Source organism: Cariama cristata, unplaced genomic scaffold, assembly GCF_000690535.1.
Source record: "Cariama cristata isolate BGI_N322 unplaced genomic scaffold, ASM69053v1 scaffold4407, whole genome shotgun sequence".
In the NCBI taxonomy this organism is placed as follows: Eukaryota; Metazoa; Chordata; class Aves; order Cariamiformes; family Cariamidae; genus Cariama; species Cariama cristata.
The window spans coordinates 33521-60303 of record NW_009625960.1 but is presented as its reverse complement, the minus strand read 5'-3'; the positions used below and the strand labels follow the sequence as shown (position 1 = coordinate 60303).

Here is a 26783-nt window from a genome sequence, read left to right as displayed (position 1 = left end):
AATGAGCTACCTGATCAGATTCTTAATACATGGAACTCTGTTCCTGCCCAAGGCCACCCTCCTCGTTCGTGGTTTAAATACGTCAGTAAACACTGCATGTATTAAACAAATCTCAGATTCTTTCATGATTCCAACAGTCATGTGATGGTCATTTTTACTTCTCACTTATTTATTACTTCTCCAACTTTGACGAATTGGTGAATGTAAAGATGGGTAACATCAGGAAAATCAAGTGAAATCCTAGAATTACTTCAAAACATTCACTCCTATATTTAAAACCCTCAAATAAAATAGAATACTGTAAGCTTGTACACAAAAGAGGAAGAAATTATTCGTGGTTTGGTGGAAACACTAAAATAAGACTTCGGGTCCATTGTTCTAAGCCTCAAGCTAAATTAAAATGCAGTCTCTGCCCCAATGAGCTAAGTTAATAACTTGTGTGTACTACAAAAGGCTTTGATGCATTGTTACAACTATTATTCATGGTCAAAACTCTCTAGTCACTATCATAACCACATATGCCAAGGACAAATTTGACAAGGTCAAAAAATTGTCTCTGTTTAGAAGAGACATTATCATACAGACTAACATTGGTATTTATAATATTTTATATTCCTTGTCCTTATGTTGTTAGGTTTGAACTATGTTACATAGATTCAGCTAATGCTTCTCTACTTGAAGTCACATTAACTTCCTATTTCTTTATTATAGCCATTGCACTTGACAATAGATTGTTCCCATGAAGAATTACAACTAATATTAACAGACAGCTTATCAGTTGGACAGCAAATTAAAGGTTAACCTTGTGCCTGTTTTTTATTTTTATCTAGCAAAGAATAGCCTTTCTACTAAGATAATTTAACTTCTGCTCTTTACCCTGGTAGCTTTTTAAAATATAGAAAATATACAATACAAAATATGAAACACAAGTTGGACATTCCATATAGCTACAAGACAACTGTTTGGAATCTCAGACTTCATCTACCCAGAAACACCCAGCAAAAGAAAGATGACTAATGATGTAAAACTAATGTGCAAAAGTTTGAGAAGCTCATTAAACCCACACACGGACACACTCATTCAAAATTCAAGTGCCCTAAACTTGCTGTAGCTGACGTAAACCAAGATCACAGTCAGACAATTGCTTTGGCTGCTCCTACCTCAGATTCAGAGGTCACTCCAACACTGAGTGACCTCACCTCTGTAGGTTTCATTGGATTGGGAGTCATCAGTGAAACTACTCTGTAAAATGATCCACAGTGAAACAAAGCAAAAATCATGGAACACAGACAAAGGAACGTCAAGAACCTTTTAACAGTAAGTCATACTGAAGTTGTAGCTGGTAACTAATCAGTAATGTTCAGGCATAGAGCTATGTGCTGTTCTCCTACCCTGGCAGCTGAACACATGAGAAGGAGATACAGCAACGTGATGCTGTCGAAGAACAAAACCTAACTATTCTCAGGTGTCTTAAGAGCATGTGAAAGCTCTTTGTGTTACTCAGAAACATGAAGAACTCACCTAAGGCACTCGCCAGATCTGGACACACCACTTGAAGAGGTGAATAAAGTGGAAACCACGTCAGAGAGGAAAACAAAAAAATACAAGAGGTTTAAAAAATACATAACCTTGGGGAAAACATGAATGAGCTAGCCTTACACAAACCAGGAGACAGAACACTGTAGATGAGCTCTATGTATATTTTATATATGTTAAAACTTCCTATAGACAATATGGCAATCAACTGCCATAATGCATCACTAATTATATAGTCAAAAACCTTTTCCTAAATCCAGGCTCTATCTTCCTTATTGAAAATGGATTTATTTCTTTTCTTCCCCTTGGTGGGCATGGAGAACTAACTAAGCAAGACTGTAGCAAGTATTTCAAAACTTCTGGCGAAGAGAAATTGGGACAAACATCCACCAAAAGTATCCTAGATATAACTGAACAAAGGTGTAGACTAGATAAAACTGGTTGTGATCCCTTTGGGGATACAGATATAAGAATCAATTTCTCTAGCATAATTTGTATGATAAGAGTAAAGTCCAGTCAGCAAATACTGTGTGTTTTAGGTAATGGTCAAGAAGTATACTTTTGTCAAAACACAGAACTGCTTTTTAAAAATTTATCTCTCACCTTCACCCTTATCACTCTCAATACAGTTGAACTCAAGTCTTGTAGCAAAAGTCCTGCTTATGTTAAAAAGCAAACAAATCAGAACTTTTTTGGTAATAATAGAGGTTTAATAATAGAAAAAGCCTTAGATTACAATTTCTCAGTCTTTTTACCATCAAGTTTTATCAGTGAGAGTATTGGTAAAAATACCTGTTTCAGCATCATGCAACACTTTATCTGAATGTAGCAAAGGGCACGAGAAACAGCATTAAAAAGCACTTTAAAAAGCACTGCAATTTAAAGCTTATTTTCATAAGCAGATTTACCATTTAAAACTTCAATGCTTTAGTAAGGCAACAGGACTGAGACTTCTTAGGTGCTTGTGTTACTTTTGAAAATAGAACAGAAGTGCTCTCAAAAATGCTACTCTTCCCATCAAATTTCCAAAAGCCGCCTGTGTACTGGAGGACCACAGTTGTTATTCCAGCGGAGCCAAGTTTATTATAGCAGTAATGCTGTATTTTTAGAGGAAACAATATAGCCCATGCCAAATTTATTAGTATACATCAGTGCTTGGAAATTAACTAAATGACCAAATTTGCATGACATGTCAGCTCACTGAGAAAAGAAAGGGTCATCACGCAAAGCAGCAATCAGGTTCTACGCTAAATCTTTACGAAGTAGTGCTCAATACCAAATACATCTAGAGATGCCAAACAAGCTTCATAAACTCCATTCACAGATTGACCCACTCTGTGAACATCCTCACAGGATATCGTAAGCTCTTCCATCAAAAAAAATGAGAATAGATGTGATTTATATAGCAACTCCATTCATTAGGCTAGCTCTGGATAGTCATGTTTCAGAGTTTCATGGTGACAAAGCACAGACGTCTAACAGATGCACTAAATGCGAGCAGAAATGCAATTCTCATGATGAGGGAAGGAAGAATGCTGCAATGAGATGTGGGGAACAAGAATTTTTTTAGGGAAGTAAATGGTATGTGAAAGTAAGTGTTTTACATTCTTGAGGACAATAAGCAAAAGAGCGAAACAGTTTCAAAGACCGTTCGTTATGTTTCTGATGGCAGATGGTTCCCTTTTGGCTGAACAGTGGTAAAGGTTCTTAATCAGGTCTACAAGTACAGTGAACCTTCACATTGCTGAAAGAGAAGCATCACTCCATTAAAAGCAAGTTCATAAGCAAGTGTTAATCCCCGTGCAATGTAGCATTTATCATTTTTCATGCAACTGCTCATTCCAAGAGGATTATCACTTCCCCATCCTGCCCTCTGGCTGACTACACAGGGCAGAGAGAGTCTTTATTCCATATGGAAGGGAAGAGGCAGGTTGGAGGAAGCTGTGATCTCCAGTTTCCAGTTTTGCTGTAGCTACTCCAAGTTGAAAGTGGGAAAGAGCACAGGCCAATGTTGCGGCAGTTGCTTTTCAATGAGACTATAGATATGGCTTCCCAGAAGCTGTCCAGCAATTCGTAACACATGTCGTACTACAAAGATGGGGGGAGGGAGGTGGGGGCTGCAAGCACTCTTTGCTAATGTCTGTACAGACCCTACCAACGTGCCCAACTGAACGGTCTGCGGCACCTTTGATTTGTCCACACACAGTGTATTTCATTTAAGCTTGATTAAAGTGATTCTATTTGAAATACCTGCAATATTAATAAAGTGACACAAATCAAGTACAGTAAGCACAGTTCTACTGCAAAGATCTGTAAGTATATAAATCCATTTATGTAAGTTTATGAAATCTGAGCTCTCTTTCTTAATTAGACATGCACTTCTCTAAAGCACTGCACTTTGAGGTGTAAAGCGCTTAGAAAAGAACATATTTTAGGTGGAATTATATTAGTTACAGGATACTTTTGCCTTCCTTTGGGGCATTACAACCTTACCTCTATACTCATGTCTCTCCTTGCAGAACAGTTACAGACTACATACAGCTCACCTATAGGTCTACTCATGCAACAATGTACTTGTAGGCAAAAATATGTAAAGACAGAAGTTCTAGACTAAATGGTATGTCAAACCCATCACAAAGGCAATCAGAATATTATTTTCTAAGATGCCACACATACATAAAGTCAAAAGCACTGCGCATACAGAAGTAGTTAATGATGCTGATAATCTAATGTACTATCCTACAGGGCTCTTTAGAAATAAATGCTGCAACAAAAACTAGATTACTTGAATGACATCTAGTGGACATACCCTTCCATAACTATCAACGTTTTCCCACCAAAACTGTCACAAGCTTCACATAGTAAAAGCCAGCACCTCAACATCAGTTAAACAATAGTAAGAATTTTTCTGGATTTTCTATTATTTATTCATTTTTCTATCTTCATCAAGTTAATATCATCATGTGCACAGGCCTTACTCTCTCCTGTGCCCCAAGAGAGAATATTATTCACCGTAAATCATGAAATCCTCAAATTCTTAAGAAAAATACAGTTTTAAAAGATCGTGAACACCGCCAAAGTCCTTACTCATTTCAGTCATTTAAAGTAATTCCTTTGTGTTTCATTCCCCATTAGTGACCAGAAAGAGCCGATTTGTCCTGCTTGTACAATACCTTGCACAAGGGATTGTGGTGGTTTTTTAGGGTTTCTAGCTACGATGGCAATACAAATCGCTATTTATATACGCAGGATGATTATGTCAGGAGTCACTGAGTGACAACGCTGCACGCAGATTTCTGAGTTCTCTTTCAGACTGCTCAAACATGTTTCAGCTTTTGAGTGGCTGCACTGCATGGTTGTTATACGACGACTATGAAACATATTTTCAGGAAAGGAAAAGCAAAGTTTATTCTTCTGCCCTGTATCCGATAAGCAGATTAGAAGAAAGCAGTGATCCGGTTGCAGTCCATATCTCCTCTACAAGCCCACAGACCCACTTTTATCACTTTCCAACAAGCTACAATTTGAAGAGCAATCTACTAATCAGGTCTCTTACGTTGCCCTTCCTAAGAATCACAATTTGACATGGATATACAAATCTGTAATGTTTGGTAACCCTGCAACATGTTAGGAGGCTAACCATGCTGCTGTAAATAATACAAACTAGATCCCTCATCACAGCAACGGACGAATGTGGAGGAAACAATGAACAGCACACATAAAAGACAACTATGTCCACTAAATGACACTGAACATCAGTACGCTTGCGTTCTGATCCTGAGTTCTTCTCATGTGACCGCAGACAAGTGACAGACTAATGATCTTAATTTACACCCAGTTTAAATGAGTGTAAATACATAAGCTCAAACACATATATAAATAAGAATGTTTTATGATGGACACAAAATAGTCTGTGACATTTCCCAGGAGGAGATCAAAAATGAGACAGTCTCAATTATCAGCTATGATTCCTAATAGTAATTGTGGTTATCCATACCTGTTTTGCAAATTCAAAGGTATAACAGACACAAAAAAATATTTTACAGGTACTGCTTAAAGTAGAAAGGTGCACAAGGATTTCCTTCAGAAAAAAAAAGTATCAGGTTTTAAATTATAAATTTATTTCATTTCCATCTGAAAAGTTCCTGTGTACAGGTAAGAAGCTGTCTATTCTACATAATACAAGGCCAGTTTCTTTAAAGTGCTGTCTCTGTGACAGGATAGGACATATATGAATGAAATTATACCTACATTTCACATTACTCATTGAGCACGTATCTAAAACTGCCTGAGGCAAACCTACTGACTTGGTTTCCAGACTGCTGCTCTACCCAGGAGAGAGGCTTGACAAGTCACTGAAGGACGATCACCAGAAAGTTATCAATATAATGTTGTCAAGTTTGAATAGCTAGAATTCATTCCTCATAAATGGGCAGCTTTCTACACAGATTCCCACAGATGATTACTATACCTTTTCATGGACTGAAACGGCAAGGAAATAATCCCTACCCCAGCAGTTCTTATCAAACAGAGTGCCAGCTGTGGTCCCTTATAATCACATTAACACCAAAATGTTTGTGCAGTTATTAGTTAATCTAGTCATAATACAGTAAGACACTTCAGAAGAATCTAGTATGGAATTCTACAAATAGAAACTTGTCCAAAAAGAAAGAAAGAAAAAAAGAAGAAAAAAAAAGAGAGTCCTGCAAACGATATCCTCGTTTTCTTGTTTTATGGAATCCAGGATGACACAGGCCTTTCTGGCTTCTCTGTTTCCTGTGCCTTGCAAGATAAAGATAGAAAGGAAGCAATTTAGTTAAAAAAACAAACCTGTATGTAAGTAGTTCAAGGAGATATGCTAGGCCACTAAAGTATCTGGGAGACTGGGTATTCATCATATGAGTCAAGGATGGCCAAACTGTTCTTTGGAAACTGAAACCAAACAGTGTTAGAGATCACAGTTTGCTGCTTGAGAGCACAAAGTTTCTATTCAGTTGATCTGTGAATACATTTAATTCAATGTACAATGGGCCCCCAAGGCAGTCTAAGTAGTTCAGGTGAGTATTATGTAGATAAGGTTCACAGAGTAATAAAGGTCATCATGCATTTCCTGAATCTAGAATTCCTCCCCAAAACACCCCTGTACTTTATTTCTTTCCTGTGCATAAATTCCATCTTCTCCTAGACTGAGCTATTACAGAGCAGAAAGATTTTCTTCCATAACATTCATTCTGGACTTACTTCAGAAGGAGAGTTTCATGCACAAAACAAAACTTCGCAAACAATTCAAATTCTATTCTTAGTTGATTTTGATTCCAAGACACATTAACTGCAGAAGTATCCCCATAAAACCACATAGAGACAGAAAGGAAAATTACTACACATCACCATTCTTGTGTGGAATAACCAGTTTGAAATTTCTGAATGACTGACATTATTCTGTTGCCCTCTCCATTGGAAGAAACAGAGAAAAAAAAAGTAATGAAAAGTTCTGAGAGATTCTCCAGAGCTGAGTTAGGAAAGTTGGTGCACATTGTGCCTTTGTGTGAAAAGCATCTCTGCCAGATGAATCAAGTAAGTAACAATTTATTGCATTTCTCTCTTCCTGTGATGAGACAAAAGTGGCACGAGTGGGATTTTCTTCCTAAGACTCCTGGACAGGATGAAATTCTATAACCAAAAAGTATGAGATGCAGATGCCAAAAATAATGCAGAGATAATTATATCTGTGACTATACTCATCTTCCTACTATCTCATACCTTTCAGTTTCTTGTGAGCTTATATTTTGGTTTTCATAACACATTCCAACTGCAAGGCCTTTGACACAGAGACAGCTTCCTCATACAAAGGAAATTTTATGTCTAGCACAAGAAGTTGATGCTTAAAGAATCTAAGTGATGCTCTAATATAAAAAGCATTAATGTTGGGTCTGATGAGTTATAACAACGCACAGGTCAGTCAACAGAAAAGATAATAATTGGTTAAAATAATAATTTATTTCCTGCCTTGCGGTTTCAACCTCTGTGCAGAATGGTTGTATCCTTTGCATATTCTGAAAATATATTGAACCTGTCAGTCTTAGAACCAATCTGGAAACAGTATCATATTCATGGAGGGAAGGGGGATGACATCTGTAAGAGCTGGGTTTCTCAGTTTTTAAAGAGACTTTTATCATTGTGGCCTGAGAGAAAACAGTCCTACACCTTTTGATGAAAGTTTGCCTCAAAGTGCTGCCCAGTTGTTCGGGTAGTCTGATAGCAGGGTGATAAGCTGCCACAGGAAAAATCTTGTAAACACACAGGTTATGATAGACTTTCTCAGGAGAATGACTATTCATTCCGAATGTGACAACTGGAAGACAAAAAAGTGAATGTCTAGATCTTGCGTGGCACAGGCAAGATAGCTACATTGCTGAAACCACAAGAACGAGGGAAGACCTTATCACCCCAAATGAAAGACAGTTACTTTACTTTTCAGTACAATTATGTAAACCAGATGCTTTTAAGCCCGATTTCCTCTGGATAATCATGGAGCAGCTGTAGCTAAAATAAGGTGTCTCATTATAGAAACTTGTTAAAAATATTGCACTAATTACATTTAAGATACAGCCCAGAACTCAAGGTTTGTGTTTTGACACCTGAAACCAAGCAAACTGGGATCTGATGACATGCACTATCACAGGAGTGACCTATTCAAACTACATCACTCCAATTAAAAAGCAGATATGCTCAAAGTAGATAGATTTTTGAGTGCGGAACCCTTCATGAGAAATTATTTCTGATTTTGGTTGATTAGAATCTAGAGTTCTTCATCATTGTGGCACATTGCAAAGTTCACCTGCATTGAAAACCTATGGCAAACCTTTACAGACAGCTTTAAAGGATCCCTCAAAGACACTGTACACTCAAAAGAAGTTCAAATCCTTTCCTCTGGGTTCTGGTGATGAGCACACAGAACTGAAAAAACTCAGACATTTCAGATGATCATGCCACAAAGTCAGCATGGTATCAGCAAACGAGAAAAAAAACTTAAAAGAGTATGAAAGTTCTTGCACAGTAAACTTTACATCTCTTTTATTATGAACTTGTTGCTCACACCAGAAATGGATTTTCAAAGGTGCTACACATCTTGGCAGTTTCAGGAAAGAGAAAACCCAGCTGTCCATTAATGTCCAATTTTTATGTTTTTAAATACAAGAAGTAAGAAAGGTCAATCTAGAGATCACATTCAGGGACGACTTATGCTCCTAGTTTTCCAGTCAAGAAGCAACAGGGAATTCAGTGAAATTACAGAGATATATTTAGAGCTAAATTAGGCCTTGTAAATAGAAGAAAATAGAGCCATTTGCAAAGACATTCTGAACAAAATTATTCAATTGAAGCTCAATGAAATAAAAGCTACAATAGCATTCAGTATACACTACTGAATGTGTTAAATGGAGAACTAGAACACTTACTGTAACAATCGTAAGCAAAAAAAGTACTATTTACATACATATTTAAGATACTTTCAACAGATTTTTTATTAAATTTTGGTCAGTACTCTAGCATGACTGATCAGACTTCTGTCACACAGAAAGATGATGAGAAAGATGATGTAAATTATTTAGATTTTTGCCTTTCTAATGTCTCTAAAAGGATCTCTCATGTTTACCCAATCTTCCATGTTTTAACAATCTGACACTTTTTAGCAGGATTGCAGGCTCTATATCACTTCAAAGTTATAATTTACTACCTGTGTGAAAACCCAAGATACAGCAAATGAAAACAAAATAAAGTTGAGGACATAAGAAAAAACCCAACAGTTCACTAGCACATACTTGTTCTGAAATACATAGAAATTCAATTTTCTGAAATGTGATTTTTATTATTTGAACAAATTATAGTTCACTTGCACAAAATATCTTGAAACAAAAAGAAATATTTACTTGTAAAAATTAGCACGGTGACAGTCACATATTGAATATACTGTCTTTTGCTTACTAAACTAATAACTAAGATGAGGGACGAAAGTCAGGTTTCAGAGTCCTGTTCTAAACTATATGACAAATGAGCCATGGAAGCAACTATAAAAGCAGTACAATAGCAACAGGGAGGGTTAATTCAGGTTTCTGAAGAGCTTTCCAGTCTAAGTATAGCTTGTGTTAGTAAAGCGAAAAATAAACTCTAGAAAGCATAGTATACTTATGGTTACAGTCAGAATTATAACATTCCATCAGCTAGCATGGTTAACAGATGAGCCATAAACACACACGTACAACTCCACCCATAGTAAATCCACCCTATTACTGGTTTATGAACAAGAAACTTCAGATTGAAATTGTTTATAATAGAGGTAATATTTCTAATATCTACTACAGAAAGAGCATACAGAAACACAGGAACCACAGTTTAGATAGGATTTCTTTTTTTAAAAAAAAAGTTATTTATGTATTGACTAATCTAGATTAAACCAGAAGACAGCTAAAACAATCTCCTTGAATTCTGCATTTCTAGAGAGCCGTCTATGAAAAAAGAAAAAAGGATACTCAATGCGTGCTTTTCTTTTCATTTTGATTGTGGAAAAACAAAGGCAAAAAGACATAAAAGAATGCGAGTTTCAGTTATTCAGCCAAACGCAGTACGGTGAAGATAAAATGTTTTGTTTAGTCAGGTTTTTGCTTTTGCTTATACAAACTTGAGACATTTCAGACCTGTTTTATACTTTCAACATTCCAAAGTTCAAAAAGGGTTGCATCAAACGGTCACATCACAGAAACACAGGAGAATGTAACTACCTACACAGTGGATGCCTAGTTACACCGGGTCGTGCACAGCTGGTTCTAGAAAACATGGCCACGCCAACCAGAGAGAAGCACAGCCATAGCTGCGCTGCACGACACCCGAGACAAGAATCCTGCAGGACCAAACTCATCCTTGCAGAAAGAGCCGCAGCATCTCCCTATCCATTTGAGATAATTTGCAATCTGTTCTAGTTAATTCATAACAAGACAGTTGACTATGCAGTAGCAGGTACTGGAAAAAGTCTCCTAGCTCAAGGAGACGTAGCTCTTTCAAAAACAATTGATTTGGGTTTTAGACCTGAGGAGGTCTCGCTGTGACACTAGGCAGTGATAGTGTTCTGCGTAACGATGGAGGATTTTTGCCTCAGAGTTTCTATGGCCACAAGCAGCAAATCTTTTCATGTTATGGTCACCACCATCTTCACCACTGTTAAGGTGCAGTTCTCCCAGACAAATGCTGGGAACTGTCCCTCTCAGGATTTGAAAGACTCCAGCCACAAATTAAGAAATCCAGGCTCTGCCTAGCTAGTTGCAAACGTGACTATTTCATGAGAAATGCCAAAAATTATGAAATAATCAACACATTTTTAAAAATTAAATATATGCCCAGATCTCTGTAAGTTAGCATGACTTCCATCAAGAACACAAAATAATCACCTAGAAAAGAACAAAATTTTCTTTATTTACTGGAAGAGTTCCCCATACTAGTCAGAAGTAAGATAAAACTTGCAGTAACTTTTTTTTTTCTGTGCTTGTTTATATGATGTAGGTCATGTTATTTTAAGGAATTTCAACCCTTCATTAGATGTAGCAGACTATGAATTCCTCTGGGGAGATCTGAGGTCTGGTTAATCCATTTTGCCAACCTGCTGTCTCACTGGGCCACAGTGATTTGTAGCAAAATCAATAGAAAATTATAAATATGTAAAACTCCCAGATCTTCATGGTCATTTAGATTGTTCTCGTAAACTCACAAGATGAAAATACCAAAATTCAGAGGCAAAAGGTTTCAGTTTATAACCAGTGTGGAAATCAGGTAGCCCTCAAAAAAAAAAAAGTCTCTCTGTCAAGTGAAAACCAATCAAGTCATCATGCTAGCTTTAAAGTCATCCAATTTCAGCGAGCACCTTTGATCTATTTCAGTGTTCTGTTACTAATCTACTGCTGCTGAAGAAACATGCAAAACGCAGAAATGACAATGAACAACAGAACCTTGTCCTACCTAGACACAGACACATTACAGATTACAGCAGGTCATGGGAAAAGCAAGTCAGTTTTCAATCTCGTAATACACAAAATCATGAATTCTAAGAGCAAAAAAAACCCCAATGCTTTCTGCTTACCTGATATGGAACAATAGTCCCATGAGCAGTACCCCAGCGTTTTGCTTCTATTTTGCAATTAAGGTAATTAGCTGCTACATGAGTGAGACAAGCAACCTGGAAATGGAGAAAAAGTGAAGTGTTTAGGAAAGCTGAAACTTCATTGACAACTTCTCTGAGATTACTGTCTTTTTATATAGGCTTCAGATACATAAGTTAAAATATTTTATGTCACAAAAGTATCCTTCATATATTACGTATTATGTACAGTTTTTTAATATGAAAAAATTCAGGCTACATCTATATCATGGAAGTTCTTGTATAAGTACAACGTGATAAACTCAAAAAATAATGTGTCCTATAACACTAGTAATGCTAGACAAATCTAGCATTAAACTACCCTAAGAGATAAGACAGTATTACTCTAAATGTTTTGCAGAATGGTCAACTGCAACAAAGGAAAAAAAAAAATAAAATAAATCAGTGTCTTGTCCAAAGTCTAGTGGGAAGCATGATGGATTTGTGGGATAGAACTTACCATTTCCTGAACCTCAATCTCATGCTTAAATCACAAAGGCTTTTTCTCAATTACAAGATTATCTTTCTGTTTTCTCCTATGCTTCTTATTTTACATGTCCAAGCTATGGAAAGTACTTCTGAATTCTTCAGCTCCCCACATGCTCTGTAATATTAATTAAGTGGTAGGCCTTGATAAATCATCTGCCGTTAGACGATAAGAAGAGATTTACCAAGTTATTAGTCAGACAGACAAAACTGGAAAAAGATCAATTTTGTGAAAAATAAGGCATGCTAATTTAATAACCATAACTGGAGGGAATAAATATATACTTTGTAAGCCCAAACGTATCTCAGGAAAAAGAACTGAACATTTATGATGCAGTAATGCATGAAAATCAGTGGTTCCATTATAACCAATGGCAGATTCTTTATTCTTATTTCAAGAGAATATCATGTGTGACTATATCTGAAGCCAAGTAACGCAATAAAGCATTACAGTTAGCATGCATGGTTATCACCAATTGACCAGACACAATGTATTTGTTGTACTCTGTTAACTAGTTGTGCCAGTAAGTGCAGCTGCTTGCCTAAACAATAGGCCATGTGACCATTTTTTCCCAAAAATACTATTTTCTTTATATTCCTCCCCTAGATGGAAGAAATTTGCCATGATGATCCAAGTGTTTACACTATTCTGTGCTTACTAATCAGTCCAACCTACATCAAAACATGCAGTAGTTAATTCAGACTCCACCATTCACATTCCAATATGTCAGTTACATCAGAATTTCTAGAAAAAGAATGCCATTTCATTTTCTTCTCCTTTCTCCATATATGCTGAGGAGGCAATGCAAATGTGTCACACTCACATTTAAAGCAAATATTTAACTGTAAATCAGGGATACAGTGATTTAGTCCAGCAGAAAATCTAGGAAAATATACAGCAAATAAGACTCGTAACTGCAGTCAAAAACTGTATCCGTATATACCAACTACAAATACAATGGTTTATGCCTAAGTACTGTTGGAAAACACTTTGTAGTTGGATTTCAGTTGCAGCTTACTGTGGTCCAGTGTCACCTCATTCAGCTAAAATGTTGAACAATGTCTAGTCTGTCGCTCAGTCCCCAGGAAAATCTCAGCAATTAAGGAAATGGATCTGGGAGTACGCAGAAAAGACTTTTTCTTCTGGTTTGCAACTTTCCTCAGGAACACAGAATAAAACATATTATTAGAGAGAGAGTTTACTGAGTCACAAAAGGGCATTACCCTAGACCCATCGTTCTTGCCATTTTTCAATTTGGGGTCACACTCCATAGTGATTTTTTTCTACCAGAGCAAACGGCTATGCCACGATGATGAAATATTAATCATTAGATATTCTTCTGTACTCGTGTGTAACACTTCTCAGCTGCTGTACTCCCCACAAATTTCACTGACAGGGTGAGATGCATCCACTAACAAGAATGCCCTCTGTGATACAGGCATTTAACTTTTCACACTTCTGGAAGGGAACACTATACCAAACTTACCTCTGAGAAGGACATAGTGAATTAAAACCTAGCGAAATAGAAATCCTAAAATATTGATATTGAATAAAATGTAGCCAAGATTTCATTCCATTTATTTGTTTATATTCTATGCTGTAGAATTAGAGGTATGAGTTTTATAGACAAAATTCTTCATAAGAAGTTTCCCAAGAAAACTTCTGTCCTTAAAAAAATGTTTTTAACAGCGCTGTAAATTGCTTCAGCTTTCTAGATGAGATTAATATAATTATTTCAACGGTGGAAAATATATATATCTAGATTTCTCCAAAGCACTTGTCCACAGTACAATAGGAAAAAAGATTTAAAACCTAATACTTGCTAGACATTGGAATTGCACTACTAAAGCTTCTGCTCAAAGATTTGTTTCAGTAACAATAGACAGCAAATGCCAGGGAAGTCAGAAGCTTAGTAAAGACAGCAATTTTGGAACTAAAAGTTGCTTAGACTATATCAAGGCCTCGGTTCAACATGATACTTAGCCTGAAGAATAATTCCATTTCAGTTAATGTACTGATCACTTGCTTGAATGCATACGTGTAGGTATGTATCCTGTCCTGCTGAAACTGGTTTACTTATTATTGTTTTCACAATAAATCATGAAAGAAAAAGGCTTTTGGTTCTCCTTGACATCTTTCTCTCAGTGGGGTACCTTGTTCATAGTCAAATCAGCCAGCCAAAAACAATTAGTAGTATTAGTAATATCATCACCATCATAACAAATAAACTTATATTGACCACATCAAAGTAAATATTTCAGTGCTTTATGTTTTATGTATAAACACACTCAGTTGAGTGAACTCTGTGGCCTTTTGCCCCTTTCTTAATAACTCTCTGATGAATTCAGCAGACTTAAAAGATTATTCTATTTCTACTGTCCCATGAAACTGTTATAGACAGTCCCAGGACTACCACCGTGCTTTTCCCTTTCCTCTCATCCTGGCTCAGTTCATTCTCTGGTCTCTCTAAAGATCTACTCTCACTGAAAAGGCATCATCGAAAAAAACCCTTTCAGTATATACATTTTATGTCCTTAATAAAGAAGAATTTATGTACCTATATCTTATGATTGTTAAGCAAACTGCTGAACTATAAGCATAAAAAAAAAAGATATCCCAACCGAACATTTCTACAGACATTATATCTCCTGGAAAAAAATGTTTTTAAAATAAGTCTTTCTCCAAATTCCCCTCTAATTCAAGACTTGGTTAGGACCTCACTGTTAGAGACACTTCTTGCAGTAGTAATATCTATATTACAACCAATTTCTTAAAATGAAGTTTGGGTACATCTGTATTACATAGTCAGTTAAGTATTTTAAAATCTATATTTGAAACTGCTTTCCTGAAGCCTTATAAAGCCATTTCTTTTCTCCTTTAATTAAGAACTAATCCTTAAAAGTAACCTTTGGACTTATAACATTAAAGCAGATGTAATACAATGATACAGACATTTCTGTACTCATTTTCTTGCAGAGACAGATCTATGCACTGTAAATATGTATTATCAAGTATCTACAGATCAGCGTTTCTTTATTTCACATCAATAAAGGGAACACACACTTCAACATTCCTTTCTGATATTACTGTTGACAGCCAAATCACATATTTGCATTACATACTTAACACCAGAACAAAAAGAGAGCTGCATTAAGGTCTGAAAAGTTATGCTCAGCTTATGATGGAATCAGACAGATGGGAAACAAGATATTAAAAGCCACAAGGTGAGCAGACAAAGAAAAGAGACAGAATTTCAAAAGATTTTTTTCAAGATAGCACATCAAACATAATTTATTACAATGAGTTCACTGAGTCAATCAATCATTTACATGCAAGTTCAACAAGTGTATATGAATAACAAAAGATGACAGGTAACTGGAAAGAGGAGAAAATAACATTTTAATTATATTCTTTACTTTCTTCTCCCTCCAATTTTCTGTCTGCTTTCCTGCCATGTATCTTAACAAGGCTTTGACTATTAGCCAAGTTAATTTATTTTTTTTTCTTATTCTTTGTTTACTTTTTCTTAAAGTAGGCATGTAGACTGTCTCTTAGGAACTTCGAGACACAGGCATTTCACAGCAGCACAGATAACTTACTTCACACTATACTACTGAACTAGTAACCCAAATATTAAATTTATAAATTTGTAGAAAAAAATAATCCTGGAAAATTTCAGTGCTTTCTGTTACGCAAAGGCCAATAATCTTCCACTTACACCTTTTCCATACTTCTGGTGACATGGAAAAAAGATCTTTACGTGAAAGAAATTTGAACATAAGACCACAACCCTCATTTGGTGTATGCTAACAAAGCTCTCTTAAAATCACTGATCCTGTGCTGGTATTTACCTAATGACTGATTTTACCGTTTTACATGTTTTCCCCTTTTCATGTTGCAATAAATAATTTGACACTAATAAACCAACATGGAAGTTTGATTGATTTTGCTTTTGCAAGTTACCCCCCGTCACCCTTCCCATTTGTATATTTGTATTGAACCTGCTACCACAGACAGGTGCATGGGGCGTCCGTCACCTCTTGCTTCTTGAATATTTTTTCCATTAAAAAAAGTCAAAACCAAAAACCTCCATCTCTACCAAGAAAACTCCACTCCATTTAGAAGAAAACCCCACTCTTCTAGTTGAAGTCTAATTATGTTTAGCCACAAGGTTTAGTGACAGTAGAAATAAGTTCTTACTAGTGTGCGATCACCTCACCGCTGCCATAGGCAGCGCACACGTGTTTTATGTTACATCCTAAGCACTGACCCCACTGGTTCAGGACATGGCACTGCGCCACAATCAACGGTGCTCTTCTACCCATTTCAAACTCCTCCAAGAACGAACCGGGCAGCAGGAACCAGAGCCTTGCACAGGGGCAAGAAAGCTGCCACAATTCAAGGCAACCCATTCCACAGGGACCCACAGCAGGAAGCCGCAGCCTTCCCAGGAGCTGTCAGCGAACGTTGCCTTCTGTCTGGGCACAGACAGAAGCGTAAAGGCTTCCCATCTAGCCTGGAGTTGAGAGCTCTGCAGGAGCTAAAGATCAGCTCCGGAGTGCCATACACCCATAGGCCGGGCAGACATCCCCACCTGCGAGCACGCAGCAAAGCCACTGCCCACAAAGGAGCAAGATTTTACATGTTCAGCGGTGGTGTCCCTACGTCTGCGCAAGGCAGCAGGTCTGACCTTCTCCTGAATTCACAACTGTTGTCCCATAATCCTTCTCCACGTAGTTTTTTCCTTCCCCTTCAAGAGCCAGAAGTACTGTAGCTGCTTTCAACCAGTGCTTTGCAGACCAGCACATTCCATGAATGACTTTGAAGAGGTCTTCAAAAGCTAACTAAAAAAGCAAGACTACTATCACGTAGGCCAAAGCTTACTGTCAAAGAGTCTTCACCCCCTTTAGAAAACATCTGTGATCGCATTATGAACACCGTGCTCTGAGTAAAAAGTGTTTTCTTCCCGGTGACACTGATTTCTTTTACTGTGAATCTCCAGGAAGCGATCATGAATTCACCCTTCAGAAAATAAAACTCCATCACCAAATGGTAAAATCTGAGCCACAAATACAATCTTGTAAAGATAAAATCAAATCCTTAATGACAAATAACAAATACATAATAACAAAGAAGGTAAAGCATTTTTACAAATAACTGAACTCTGACTTTTAGATAGAGTTTAATGAATTCCTGGTTTTGAAGTCCTAAACCAGAGTCTGAACATTTTTCTTTAGAGCTTTCACCATAATATAATACACAACTAATGAATTATGACCTCTGGCCTGATCACATGTCGCTGCTCTAAAGAGTTTGCAATTTAATTGATGCGTCAGAAACAATACAACGCTGAATAATACAAACATGGAGAAACAGAGTCATGGCAGCAGAACTCCATCAGACCAAAAAGAATCTATTAGTCCAAATTTGTTTCAGCATCATCCTTGACTTCACCTTTTTTATAAATTATAATCCACACAGAAATTTCAGTCAGAGCTACCTGAGGTGAACAAACCAAGCACTGTTAAAACTTTAGCTAGTGTTCCATCAGCATATCCAGAAATGACACACTTGTTAAGGTTTATTAGATTTCCAGAAGTTCAACACCACATAGAAATCAGTTGTTTCGCTAACTTAAAATTTTCCATGACATAAAACTGAAACCTCTTCCATCAAGTTACAGTCCTTTTCCTTGCTATTTACACAAATAAATTGTGCATAAGGTGTTGAAACGCCCTATCCAAACTTGACCAATTTACTGAACGACTTCTGAAGGCTTCCATGAGTTTAGAGACACGGAGGGGTGAGCTTTTGGGGTACACTAAAAGTGCTTATTCTGCTACTAGTTGCTTAAATTGTTCCCATTTCTTTTGAACTACCCAGGTTATCCTCCTTCTCCTAATACTTAGCATGATCCCAAAATGCGATCTGCTGATAATAAACTACAACAAACATCTTGATTCCACTTCCAGAATTACACCCTTATTCAAAGGTCATCTAAATAATACACTCATTAAGAGAAATGTCTTCCTGTGTCTTCAAACTCTCTCCCCCCTACCCACTCCAGATAGCCATTTTATTTTTCCTCTGTATTAAAGGGGAATATTCTTTCTATCTCCTTCCTAGTCTTTCTCTAATTGATGACAGAGGTAGCTCAACACAGGAAAATGAAGCTGCAACACATCAGGCTTAGTTTTATTAGCACAAGAACAGTAGTAGCAAAGACAAAAAAGCACAGAATTTACTGTCAGATAGCAGCTAAAGAAGAAATTCCCTTGCAGTTTTGGTACGTGCTCTGTTTACAGAGTAAGAAAGCCACTAAATAAATCCAAGATCCAGCTGGACTATGATCTACCAATGGCTTTTTGCGTAACTAATCATTAGAAATCACAACACACATTCCACAGAGGCCAATATTAAATTGAGTTACTGTCATGTTAGTATGGTCTTCTGGTCTAGTCAGTAAGATTCTGGCTACTTAAAACCCCACAGGATAAGTTTGTTCTCAGTTATACTGATGTCCTCAACGGAAATTATCAAGGATAGTAGCTAAGAAAAGTGTTTAATGCACAGTACATATGTAAAGAAACATTTGCATTAATTCAGATTTTATTAACTTTCTGTATTAGAGCTATGCAGTGAAAGGGACAACCTCTCCATGCAGTGCATACACAATTTTTTATCATGACAAAGATCAAAAATACAATGTTTTGCAAAGGTGATGTTTTATAAGCTTGTAAAAAAGAACTGCTTATTCAAACCATACCCAAAACAAGACAACTGTGTAACAGTCCTCCTAGCCGGCCTCCGAAATCACCAGCAGCAACGGCCTCTAAAAAAGCAGATTTTCTTTCTGTCTTCAGCCAACTCGCAACTCCCAGCAAGCAGAGAAGCAAGAAGATACAGTCAAGACATCTGAACAGTATTTGAGTTCCAGGACTGATATTTCTCATACAACTTACTGCTCAGGGATCCTGTGATGCCATATATATCCTGCAGGCAGTATGTAATTGTTAACAGTTTCATCCATACTCAATTTGTAAAAGACACGTCATGAAAGCCCTGAACAGACAGCACTAAAAGCACCTTAAATAGATAAGCCTTAAACAACCCTCTTGGGAAAAAGCAATGCAGAAACAAAAACTAATAGTTTCTAAACCTCACCATTATCTCAGTGACCTAACTGCCAAACTAAAGCACAAAGATGGAATATACAAAAAACAATTTATACCAACTTGGTAGGTTTTTCTAGGGTCATTTCAAAATCTTGAGAAGATTAAGAGTTTGCTATGGCAAATACAAACTAAAGCATAATAATCAGAAGCAGAGAGGTGTCTGATGAACAATCATATAATACAAACAATATTAACCACATTATCCTGTCTGTGGAATCTGGGGAAAAAAAAATACACTCCCAAATTGCAGAAACATTAAATGTAAAATACTTCTTGCAGATTTTCAATCCAAGAGAAACCAACTTATTACAGTATTTGTTGGAGCCTGGTTGTAATTAAATACAGGAAGGATATTAAAACTTCCAAGAGATTTTTTTTTTTTAAAGCCACAACAGAAGAAAAGGCACAATTGCATAATTGGAACCAAATCCAAAACCCACTTCCTTCTTATTTACTAGCATCATCTAAAGGACACTATTTAGATGCTGAAAGGTCTGGAGCTGAGAACTGTAAATCATCTAGAAGTCAAAAATTTCAAAGGAATTGTATGACATGGGTTAAAAGTTTATAGATGAGAGATATAGAAAGTTAGTGCTCACTGAAAAACCACATCCTAGCGTTCACCATATCTCTCGTCAATAAAATCCTAGAATTCTATTTTGTTGTGGGGAAGTAAATCCTCTTTGGTAGTAACAAGCTGCTATAAAGCTATAGGGTAAAACGTTCGATACGCAGAATTTGAAAGAAAGATGTCTCTTTAAGACATTCAAAAAATAATATATCTTTAGAGAACAGGATTTCACTTAGCATTTGGTTCTACACAGACCAGTTAAATACTAAACAAACTTGCCAATCAGTGGGATATTTCTTTAAAAAGTTTCAGACCATTTTCATTGACAGTTGAATTCAGTTCACTGCTCTTTGTCATTAGCGTATCTGTGCAGGAATTAGTATCAAAAGCATCCTCCAGCCCTCTCACCCCCCAAAAAAAATTTAAAAATCCTCTTGCATTTGTATAAGGCATGCAGAAAAGTGATAGCACAGACATAGATGGACACGTACATGTTTTTTGCTATAAAATAAACCAAGTGGTTTTCAGGGATTTCTAATTATTTAAGTGCTTTAACCCCTGTCCATTTAATTTTTTTGCTCTCCGACATAGTCAAAGTCATCAACGCTGCCCAGTGAAGACATATGTATAGGCTGGTTTCACAATTCTCAGTTCAGATGAAGGGATGGACAAAAGGCGCAAGCATGCTGCTATATTAGCTCAGTGCATGAAATACCGACAAAAGCCAAAAGTTTCATACAGGTCCCTGCTGTCATAATGCTATTAATAGGAGGACGGTTCAGCGGTGGTTTTGTTTTACACACAGGAAAAAAAAGATTTGTTTTTTCTCATTAAAAATTACCACACTCCAGTGAAACTCACACTGAAGGAAAAGTTATCACGATGCATCTGTTTGACCTCTAGAACCCATCATTAATCAACTGCAACAAGAACCTAACAAACTTAAAAGTCTACGATTTTAGGTTCCTTGTTGTTTTGGCAGCATCCATTAGAGACTTCAAAAGGCCATTCTTTTCAAACATTCATCACATGAGGAAGAGCTAGCTTTAGATATCTCAGCTTGGTGTGTAAAACCATAATCCCTTTGAAAGCACGGATCTTTCAAGAACCTGATCATATCACAGTAATTGTAACTCTCCTTTAAAAAAAAAAAAAAAAAACAAAAAAAACCACCACCCCACACACACACATTACCACCAGAAGTACAGCAAGAGCAATTTCTTTTTTAACATTAATTTTTAGATTTGTGCTACTCTTCCTTAGTACACTCACTCTTAAAGACTTACAAGTAACTACCAGTTTTGCAAAAATAAAGAAAATCAACCAGGAAAACTAGATGTTCTCAGAGAGACTCAGCTGTCAGTTATGTTCTAGTTCACTCATTTTAACACCTTTTTTTTTTAATGGGATTGATCATATGCATTTATTTTTGGTACCCCAGCACCTCATACATAAATATTTTTTCCAGTTTAATAAAAGTTCTCATTAAAGTCTTGGGCCAACACTCTAAAGTTAATTTGGATTGAAGTAATAGAGTTATCTAAAACAAAACAGCTGTTTTCTGAATAACAGCTTATACCCATACTCTGTTCCAGAATACCAACTTATTTCAGCTTAATTTACCCAACACTGAAGTAAATAAAAACACTTATTTTGCAATAAGTGTGCATATATGGAATTATTTCTTAATAACTTTTAGATAACTATAATTTGATAACAAGCATGGAATGAGTTAATGTTTTTTTTAAAAAAAATAATCACTAAACTGTCCTTTTACCATTTAGTACTTCTTCAGCTAAGCACGTAGAAGTCAAACACCACGTATCATGCTTTGTTCACTGACATCTATCCAAGCCTTCATTCCCTTTCTCGTGTATGCCAGCGAGTGGCCTAAAGGATGAAGATGTGGAACTTTGGATGGAAATTTTGCAATATGAGAACATTTCTGTGCATAGCCAAATCTATCCTAACCAAGGAAAAAGATTCTAAAAACAAATGAGGTGACAAAATAAGGTGAAATAAAAGAAGAGAGTTACAGCAACATCTCACTTCAACTCTTCTTACTTTCAGCATTTGATAAAACATCAAATAATAATCAAGAAGGCTTCATTACAAAAAGCCAAAAAACAGTGGAACAAGGAAGCAAAAAATAGTAGAATGAGTCCGGAAATCAAGAGAAATTACCAGAAGTCCTTTTAATAAAATTAGAAATTAAAAAGATCAAGGAGAAGCTGCTGTAATATAAAATAACATGATAGGTTAAACAAAAAAATACTTCTTAAATATTTTGTATATATATGGAAGAGTTTAACATACATTTAAAATATTTTTCTAAACTGCTTATTACATTTTTCAAATAGACGCAACATTTACAAATACACATAAGTATGATGAAGACTTCAGTCCTTACAAACATTTCTGAAAAAAAAAGAAAAATTCTTTGTTGATTTAAGCAAGGGTCTCTCCTCCTTTCCAGATCTGATTCCAGTAGGTATTTAAACAAGAGCAGTAGGTATTAAAACAAAAGCAACCTCAATCATTAGTCTCAATCATTATTATCCTACCATGATATAGGTGGGAAGGAATCTTTGGAGGTCATTTTGTCCAACCCCCTGCTCACACCAGGGCCAACTTTTTGCACAATGGGCACTCGATCATCTCTCAAATGTAGTGACAGGTATAATGTGAAGAAAAATACAAGTGAATAAAGACGAAAATAATGGAGCACTGAAGTAGCTTTGATTAGTACTGCATACAGTTTTGATGTCCATTTTAAATTGTACACAAAAATTTCTACGCACCATATACTCAGTTGCTACTAGCAGGTTGTCTACATCAGCAAGCCAGTGTATCATCCAATCATATGCAGCTCATACCAACATTGTTTTCTCTTTGTGAATTATAAATCATTGGACCAATGATGCTTAAACGTTCACAGACAATTTAAAGTTCTCATTATTTGTGGTATATGGTATGCCTTTCATGATCAAAACATTGTCTTTGCAATTTTCAAAAGATTTCTCTCTAATGCGCTTAGGGAAAACGCTGCATCTTCAGGGTTAGCTTATTCTTTAATTTCCAGAGCCAAAAGCCAGACCTCCTGGATTACATTACTTTGACAGTTGGGTGATACTTGATTACTCTGGGCCATTTTGCGCAAGTCATTCAGTCACCCAGCGTCAAGGCCTCCCTTTCAACAGTGGTTTCACCATTTATGCTTGCCTATGTCCAATGATCTACTACAACTGTGACTTACAATCTCAGGGATATTCTAAACCTCAATTAACCCATGTTTTCAAAGAACACGGAGATCCTTTGTAAAAAGTGAAAACCAGACATAACGCAGTAGTAACTACAACTGCGTCATATAAAATGGTCACTACCAGAGTGGCAGAATAAGCAAACTGTCACTAATACCGTTATTGCCATTATTATTGTTGTCATTAGTTGTACTAACTAATTTGCGTTCATTTATGTCAAAATGGTATTCTTAGGTTCAAACATCTGCACAACTAAAAGCAATTTTTTCAAAACTCCTACCTGAGATGACAAGAGACTGCAGTCAATGTGCAGTCCTTTCCCCGTCTTATACCTCTGAAGTAAACCAGCCATAATTGCTCCATATGCATACAACCCAGTAGCAAGATCTGTCATGGCTACTCCTGGTCTAACAGGCTCACCATCCTAAAGCAAAAGAAGAAAACACCCCAAAACAGATCAAGACAAACAAAACAAAAAAATAAACAAAAAACCACACACACACAAAAAGAAGACAAGACAGGCAAAACATTACTTTTTGTTATAGTACATTCTACACAAGACTCATCTGAAAAAGTGTTTACACTCTTCTGCATTGAAAACTGCGAGAAATAAGACTATCTTTGAGCGAACTGAAGTATAAAATCTACCAACGAAAAGCAGTTATTCTTGCAGTATCTACACAATACAGTAACTTTGTGATGCTGCAGACTCCGAATTGTGAATGATTTATTATGCTACTTTTTGCCCTAATAACATAAGGCTTCAACTCACGAACACAAAAAGAAAAGAGATACTGTTAGAGACAAAAGAATCCAGTGAAAACTGAATTTCATTATGCCTAGAAGACAAAGGTCTAAAGGATTTCCACAGTATGCTGACCCGGGTGCGTGCCTATTTGAAAAGCAGAACCACATTGCTTTGCTCCTCTCGCTCTCTTTTTCTCCCTCCTTTTCTGGCCCTCCTCCAGCCAAATCTCAGTTTTGTATTTTCCAGTATACACAGTCCAGACTTCCAGTGGGAAAACAAAAACAACTTTGTTTTGTTTACACATGTACACATATCACATGTAAATATATGCAAATTCTTGACCTTCTGACCAATAATCACTGGACAGTTGTTGGTTCAAACACCCTTTTTCAGTATGTCATTCCTTTTTCCGGCATCAAGGGAAGAATCTTCATTTTACATTATGTGTTTCAGAACTTCCCTAATCGGTACAAAATATGGCCCCTCTGCACTCAATGGCACAATGAACTTCTAATTTCAGTCAAGGTAGGCATTTACCACAGGAGTTTAAAAGTGCTTCTTCTAAGAAGTTGTCCCACTTCCTACTCTGAAAAGTTTGTGGTGGGATGCTCATATTCTGACAGCAATTGCTTGCCCTTAAGTACAGTCCAGAAATAGCAGCGCAAACCTCATGGGACTGTCTCAGTTTCCGCGCCTAAGCCAGCCTATCATAAGCCAACTTAAATTCAGTATAATTGATAAATAATAACTGTTTGTCAACGTTCCCATAAATGCCTTTAAACTAATCTAGTATAAATTCAATAAAATTGAATTTACAGAATTACTTTAATTAGTCATGTCTAAACTGCTAAGTGTAATCATACTTTAAGATTACAAGACAGTTATGTTAATGATAATTATAAAAAAAAAGTGTCTTGGCTTCACGTAAAACATTTAAAACTTATCTTCACTATGTTTTTTTTTCTTTGGCACTCCAACAGGATTTACATAAGTCTGATATCAAGTCATATACAAGTTTAAAAACTACTTGAAGAAAAATAATATCATATTGCATTATCAACCGCATTAATAGGTCAATTCTGGGATAAAAGACTGCAGTACAGTATTTTCTATGCAAGATGGAAAAGGCTGCTATTTTATTCATATCATAAAAGTGACTAAAAAAATTATAAAATCTGTATCAAATATGACAACATTTTTAAAAAATCTCAGTTACTGTCATTCAAACTGCAGTAAGGGTTAGTCTGTGACTATCTATAGCCTAGATATTAAGGATGATGCACAAACTACACATCCTTAAGGCGATCACTGCTTTAGGAAGTACTTCTTTTTTGAAGAATCTCTTATTTCTTCCTTCTCCACACTCTACGCTAAGCTCCTGCAGCTTCCCAATGGAAAGGACAACTCTAAGGTTCCATCCATTTACCACTTTCCTTGTACCCAACTCTGGAGAAAACAGGAAAGGAAATTCTTGAGTTCTTTATTTTTAGATGCATAGGCCTACTGAGAAAACTAATTAGCACATGAGAAGGTTTTTGCTCCTCAGAGCTATCACTGAGAAATACAAATAAAAAAACCCAACAACATTTCCCCCATATTATCTGCTGCAAGTTCTCAGTTTGTTAAAACACTTCTCTTCATTACAGCCAAGACATTCGGATGAGAAGAAATCAAAAAGACGTAAGATTTTGCAAACAGATGTGCAGCAACATTCTTAGTTTGAAAACACTTCCCGCTGCTTTCAAAGTGTCATTAAGTTCACCTTTGATGAAGAAAACTACACTTTGAAGACATAAAAATCAGGACTATTTTAAGACTGTTACATATGACTTTATCTTCTCAAGCCTTGATTCCAGCACTTTCCTCATCAAGTACTAAACTACCTAATGTTTTAAAGCAAACACTTTCTTTGCCTCAGTAAGAAGTTCACCTTTATTTCCAAAAATACTTTTACAATTTCCCCTCACAGAACACTCCTACAAACTACTAGCACTACACTGCTATGTTGTTTTTAACACGTTGGCTTTACTTCATCCTAACGCTCCACAACCTATAATTCTGCAGCAGTCCATACAATTTCTACTCTTCCTTGGTCTTTCTACCAAAATCCACGAGTAGTTGCCATTTTTCACCCTTTAATCAGCTTCTAATATCCACCTGTGCCATAAACCAGCCTTTCTGTGACAGGATGCATCGCTGTAAGTACTGTGAAATGGATTCATTCTGGTTTTCATCTCTATCATGCAGAACAAGGGATAGGAAGCTGCTTTATATGAAGGATAAAGCTCCACACACACCAAAATACCTTCCTTTAGACAGAGCTTCTGACAGCACAGCAGTACTTCTGTGTCAGTAATGTTATACGAGTTCCCTGAGCAAAGTAAGGATCTATACAGTAGCTTTTATTCCAGCAAGTTATTTTATAAGTAACAAACACCACCACCGCTGCCACCTCTGCCAGCCAAAAGTGATATTACTGTTCTGGTAGAAGGACAAAAAGTAGCCGCAGTCGGGGAGAAAGTGCTAAGCAAAGCTGCCATCCAGGCTCAAGGGCTGGGTTGAACCATAATTAGGGGCAGCACCGGGACATGCCCATTCGAAAAGATGAGGATTCACTCCAGTAGAGTAAACCTTTTCTTGCATCACTGCACTTGGCTATTGCTCAATCTCAGCACCAGTTTACACTTTTATTCCTAATTTTTGCTGTTTGCTAAATTCCTTACAATTTGTCAACACATTCTGGCCCAGAGATAGCCACAACATGTTTGGGAAGCTTCCTTTCCCAAGCCTTTATGTCCTTTGACACAAATTCTCTTGCCTAAC

At 36.6% G+C, this 26783-nt stretch overlaps 1 protein-coding gene across 1 annotated transcript in view; it reads right to left on the bottom strand.

Moving 5' to 3' along the window:
* Window positions 1–26783, bottom strand: part of SUGCT (succinyl-CoA:glutarate-CoA transferase) — a 135542-nt gene that overhangs the window by 76116 nt on the left and 32643 nt on the right. The window contains exons 7-8 of the mRNA XM_009703812.1: window positions 23493–23636; window positions 11663–11758 (exon numbers count right to left, since the gene is read on the bottom strand). Coding sequence (XP_009702114.1) covers window positions 11663–11758; window positions 23493–23636 — 240 coding nt within the window. The remainder of the gene's footprint in view (window positions 1–11662; window positions 11759–23492; window positions 23637–26783) is intronic.